The following is a 6,368-nucleotide window of genomic DNA, read 5'->3' on the forward strand; positions in this document are numbered from 1 at the left end:
TCTGACCCCTCCACCCCTCCCCCCACTGCTTCTGAGACTGCAACTTATACAAATTCACCTTGTTTTAGTTCTTGACATTTAAATATGATTCATCCCCAAACCATTCCCATGAAAGGAATTAATTGAAAATCCTGATACCTTATAGTGGGGTTAATGCTTCTAAATTCTGCAGCAACTGTTCATTTGTCTTTAAGATGTTGTCTTTTTGCTTTTAGATTGTGGATTACGCCTATAAAAATAACCTAGCTGCTTGGTACCCTGAGCCTGCAGACAAGGAGTCATTTATTCGTGCTCAAATCTACAGCCCTGATTATGATTCCTTTGTATTAGATGACTACAGATGGCCTAAAGAAGCCATGAAAATCCAGGAAGTGTAATTATCTGTGTCTGTCACATCATTGCCTAGCATATGTTATCAAATCCAGGTAACCTTAATTGCAAACAAACTGCCTTCCGACATGATAGTTCCGAGGTGTCATAAAACAGCACAATTACTGTTCAAAAGAAAGTCACTCTCAATTATTCATATCAAAACACCAAATCTTCAGTGACAGGTGTCTAGTAGTAATCAAAGTTCATTGGAAGTTCATTGCGTATATTTTTTCACATTTTTATCTTGTAGGGATTATTTAATATTCCATCTTTGGATAAATGGTTTACTCCTTTTAACAAAATATTGCTTCTCATTGAACAATTTGAATAGATATGCTATTTCTGTACTTTACGTAATAATGATCAAAAGACAGTAGGTTGATATTCATTGAACTGTACAATCTTACACAAAACATGCAGCTGTGTCTTCATAAGCGTTTTGCACCAAGTCAAAATCATTTTCTGAACATGGCCATTATCTTATCTGCCGGAGAGGTGGACAACCTGCCGCCATCTGGTTTCTGAGTGTGGCCACATTTTGTTGACCTTTGTCCACGTGCAGGGTTGTCACATTCCGCTGGTTTCCATCTGTATAGCTTTTTTCCTACTATCGTGACTGAAATGACACACATGTAAAGCGAGGGCATGTAAAGTGAGGTGGGGGCTGATTGCACACAACATTGACTATGAGAGCCATGCACTCCCTCTGTGTCCAATCAAGCATAAATATTTATTTTAGTTTTACCGCCTGAAGTTGATATGTGAATGATTAAACACTTCCTATAACTTATGAAATAGGTGGCATGAATTAAATGTATTCAATCTCATTAATCATAATTAGTGAAAATGCCTGGTTTCAATTTTATGATGTGGAGATGCCAGCATTGGACTGGGGTTATGCTGGCGTTGAATAATTTTATGGCCCACTCACTAGCCTAGGTTACCCATCACTGCTCATGAGTCACATATATTAATTATGCCACTTTAGTTTGGATTCCTATTTTGCTTGTGTATCTTTAGAATAAAGGAGTCTAATTTAGCAATGGATGCCAATTCTCAGAAATCTAAGCTAAATCTGTGACCATATTTAAACAACTTGGAAATTATGCAGAGGAAAACAGGAGAACTGAGTAATAAAGTAAGTTAGTATATTATCATTTTACCTTTAGGAGCTGCATTCAATTTAGTACAAGTTGCTAGACCAAAAGTTATCATTTATGATGGCTTAAATTTTCCCACGTGAAATGAGTTAGAACAGGATCAACTCTGGTTCCTAGTTGGCGTTCGCATTCAAATTGATAATCTTCAATTGAAAATAGGATGCTTTCAGTGGTAAATTGTAACTTACTTGGGTGCAACAGGAACGCTTTTCTGAAATTGGACCCAGGTATGATGAAGGGACTTACTCACATTCAGCCTGTGCTGTACCTAACCTGGGAGCGCATGGTGTTGTATTTATGGCCTAGAATGAGATATGTATCATTTTCTAAGCACTGACATCCTGCCTCTTGCAATGAACTTTTTAAAAAATCTTAAAATCCAATATTGTGGTTAACTACCTAATGTTCTGAATAACTACTTCTGTTCTTTCTGTTTGGTACATGTGCTGGAATCATCTGATCTGGTACTTGTATTACTTATGTATATCAGCTGAAAACACCAAGAAGCTAAGATGTGTTTTATTTTAAATATTTGTTGCTGAAATATTTTACATATTCCTCTGCATGATGAATGTATTTCACTTATTTCTGTTAAGGCTTGAGATAGCAATGATTTTGCTGCAAGGTGCCATGATACTAACTGTAGAAAGAATGTAAACCAAGGATCCTATGAGGGTGTGCTTTGTAAAAGAACAAAATGCTTAATAAATTATGGTCTGTAAATCCCTTGCTGTTCTTTATTAATGGTGGCCATAAAAAAAAGTGCTGTTATGGAGCCAACACCTCTGAAAATCCTCAACTATATGCATATACTTATTTCCTTTAGAAAAGCTTCAACAGTAAACTAGAATGCAGGGATACTTCTGAGATGAACCTGTGTTGACAATGGAATTTATTATTTGGAATGCCTCACACTGCATTATTGAAACTCCACATTTTATATCTAATAGTTTCATTAGCCTGTGCTGCTGGCACAGGGATATGTATGTTAACATTAAGGTCAATTGCTTCTATCTGCAGGTATCTTTTGGCATTGCCAGCATAGTACACTTCAAAGAATAAGTGGTACTCTTAATATGCAATCACCTGTTTCGTTAAATTTGAAGATGCCCTATCATCTGAAAGATGATTTTAAAGAAAACTGTTGTTAATAGAAAAAATGGGTTTGGTTCAGGTGGACAAATATGCAAAGATTATTGGTTCATTTTTTTCCCCTATTTTCTGGTCATTTTTGAACCAGCTTTCAAAAAAACCATAAGTGTATCTATTTCTTGGGGTAATGGCCGAAGCTAATCTCAAAACTAATGATTTATGGGTAAATGATAGCTGCCATAGATAAGTCTCACTGATGTTCTCTCTCCTTATTCCAAATGTCTGAGCAATTATTGGGATATAAACTCACCTTCCATTTAGTGTTAAATTGCATTTATGTCACACATAGACATAATCAACAATGGAATCTGTGCCAATAGAGCAGCTATTAGGAGAGCAGACCAAAAGCAAGACCAAACACCTGCAGGAGGAGTGAGATGTCTCCAATTCCAGACCATGGAGCCTAGACAGCTGAAGACATGGCTGCCAATGGTGGGAGAAAGGAAGGATGCAGAAGAGAACAGACCTATTTTATTGGAGTAGTAGTACAGAGACTTAGGCCAATGCTCTGGGGAGATGAGTTCAGATTTCACCATGACAACTGGAAATTTAAATTCAGTTGACAAAAATAAATCTGCAGGGAACATCAGTAATGATGACTATGAAACTACTGGATAGCTGTACAAATCTATCTAGTTCACAAATGTCCTTTAGGAAAATTGACTTTCCATATCAGATCTGGCCTATATGTGTTTCTTAAAAGCCCTCTGAAACGGCCTAGCAGTTATATTGAACCACTGTGAAAATGTTTAAAAAGGCACTAAACACAAGCAAAGGACACGCAGACCCTCGACCCTGCAAAATCTGGGACTTGGATTTAAACTAATTTGGCAGTGGGTGGGCACTAGGAACAAGCATTAGAAAGGAGAAACAAGGTGCACAAAGAAAGGTGAGAGACAGACAGCACCAGAGTAAGAAATAATATGGCATTAGGTTGGAGTCAGACTGAGAGAATACAGTAAGGCCTAAGGTAGGTTGACTGTAAATGTATGAAGTGTGCTAAATAAGGTTAGTGAACTACAGATGCAAATATCTATGTGGGAATATAATGTGATGATAACGAGGATTCGTTTCAATAAAGAAAGATTAATAACTACATTTTCCTGGATTCAAATGGGGAAGAAAAGAAAGATGGGGAGAGTGGCAGTATTGAAGAAGTAGATTATTACAGTAGGAATGAGGTGAGTCAAGTGGAGCAAGTGTGATTAGCTATGGAAAAAGAACAAGGAGCAATCCAGAGAAAATATACTTAACTGGAGAAGGATCAATTTCAATAGGTTGAGAATAGATCCATTTCAAGTAGATAGGAAGACAAAAATGTAACCAAATAGTGCAGGCGGAGGAGATAGTTCGAGTACAATTGCAGTACTAGGGGATTTTCACAGTAACTTAATTGCTGTGTTAATGTAAGCCTTATAACACTAATAAATAAACTGACACTAATAAATAAACTTTAAACTTTATATACCCACAAGGGAGAAAGTTAATGCAGCCGATACCAGAAGGGAAATCTAAATGCATTTATCATTAGTATTCTTCTGCCTTGTTTACTTTAATTATGTTATTTATTTATAATTATCCCATATTTAAATGTTGTGTTTTGATGTTTCAGTAAAGCGTTGGTAAAATTTCATATTTAAATGTGGGTGGGATTATGAACCCCCACTGCTGGGCATGAACCTGATTTGAATATATTTTAATATAATTAAACCCCTCACCAAATATTGCCCCCTCATGTAGCACCATTTACAAAGGGTTAACCCAGATGTGAACCTGTAGTGGAGATCTCCCCCTTTCCCCCAGGGACGTAAAGGTGAATGTAGACTCTAGGAGGGAGGCACAAGGCAATGGCCTACCAATGACCCTGACACTGTCCCCAACCTGTGTTGGTGCAGTGTCGGGGTGGACCCTAGTGGGAGCACTAGTGAGGTGGTGGGGTGGGGTGGGTGGGGGGGGGGGGGGGGGGGGTAGATGCCAGCTTTGATCGCGGGAGAGGAGGTAGATGCCAGTTCTGATCGTGAGTGTGTGGGTAGTGGACAGGATAGGTGCCAGCTCTGATTGCCAGGAGATGGGGTAGGGGAACAGATGCCAGCTCTGATCACAGGGTTGGGGGGGGGCGGGCGAATGCCAGCACTGATCATTTCTAACACACAGCTTTAAGTGTCGACATTAATTCCTGTGCTCAGTATAAGAAACTTGCAAAATCAATCTTCGATAAATTCAGTGAGTTTCCGTGTTTGGTATGACCAGGTGTGTGGTGAGATAGACAGAATCAGTGACACAGACTTTTCAGTTGGCCTTTTCATTCTCCTCTGTTTTGTTCCATTGACAGATGTTGTCATTCATTTTCCAGCAATAGGAAAGGATTGACATAATTTGACTGAGACTTTCTATTAATTTCACCCAGTCCCAATGGAATACATCATGTCCCCATCCAAAACAGGATTTTCCCATGTTAGAAGGAGATCTTTATCAATTCTCACCATGTCACTTTGTAAGAGCAGGTATGATTGAGCAAACGTAGCAAAAGATTACAGGTTCAGTTTCTTGTTTGGACAGCTTGAGCTGATCACAGTCAAGGTTGTGATAGGAGCTTTACAGTTGACTGTAGTTGAACACTCTGCCATTCAGAAAGCAGCTGATAGTATAGTGATTGAGAGTAGTGACAACTTTCCAATATTAAATAATGCAGTTCAGAAAAACACCCTTAATTTATGAAGAATTGTCTACGCAACAAAAAAAAATAAGAGCAAGTATAGGCTATTTGGCCCCTAATCTCCCATTCAACTAGATCATAGCTGATCATCTACCCTGAGCTCCATTTTCGTGCACCATCCCCATATCACTTATATTTAATACCCAGAAACCTATCATTCTCTGTCTTGGACACATTCAGTGACTGAGCTTCCACAGCCCTTGGGTTAGCTTCACCACCCTGACTGAAGAAATTCCCCCTTATTTCAATTACCCAGTCTCTTTAAAAGCTGCATTCCCAATTCAACAAGCCATTGCGAAAGGGTTGAATTAGAACTCTGAGGGCTTTTACGTGAAGTATAGATTATCCTAACTTTAACAGTGAGTGTTTTACCCAAATGCACAACACATGCATAATTAAACCTTTCCACATTGTATAGTGCATACGTATTGAAGGCAGGCTGGAAATCTGTGGAATAGTTCTGAATGATCATCATGATAGAACTACAGGAAGATAAATAGGAAAGTAAATTGTTAAGAGGACATAATGAATCTATAAAGAGATATGAAGGGGTTACATGAGTGGGCAAAAGATTTGGCAAATGGAGTATAGGGTGGAAAAATGAGACATTGTCCATTTTGGCAGGAAGAATAAAAGAATATCTAACTGACGAGAGATTGCAGGGGGATCTGCATGAATCACAAAAGAATGCAGTTTAAAGATGTAATTAGGAAAGCTAATAGGATGTTATTGTTTATTGAATACAAAAAAAGGTTATGTTTCAGTTATGATGTGAGACCACATCTGGGTTCTGTGTACAGTACATAAGAACATAACATAAGAAATAGGAGCAGGAGCAGGAGTAGGCCAACTAGCCCTTCGAGCCTGCCCTGCCATTCAATAAGATCATGGTTGATCTGTCATGGCTCAGTTCCACATTTCCGCCCTCTCCCCATAACCCTTAAGCCCCTCTCTTATCAAAAACCCAT

At 38.5% G+C, this 6,368-nt stretch overlaps 1 protein-coding gene across 1 annotated transcript in view; it reads left to right on the forward strand.

Annotated features, from left to right (window-relative positions):
- Positions 1–2,255, forward strand: part of LOC145348933 (NADP-dependent malic enzyme-like) — a 166,496-nt gene extending 164,241 nt beyond the window's left edge. Inside the window, exon 15 of the mRNA XM_080197027.1 lies at positions 216–2,255. Coding sequence (XP_080053153.1) covers positions 216–377 — 162 coding nt within the window. The 3' untranslated portion in view covers positions 378–2,255. The remainder of the gene's footprint in view (positions 1–215) is intronic.
- The last annotated feature ends 4,113 nt before the right edge of the window (positions 2,256–6,368 follow it).

The sequence above is a fragment of the Carcharhinus amblyrhynchos genome, chromosome 10, assembly GCF_965287045.1.
Source record: "Carcharhinus amblyrhynchos chromosome 10, sCarAmb.v2.hapA, whole genome shotgun sequence".
In the NCBI taxonomy this organism is placed as follows: domain Eukaryota; kingdom Metazoa; phylum Chordata; class Chondrichthyes; order Carcharhiniformes; family Carcharhinidae; genus Carcharhinus; species Carcharhinus amblyrhynchos.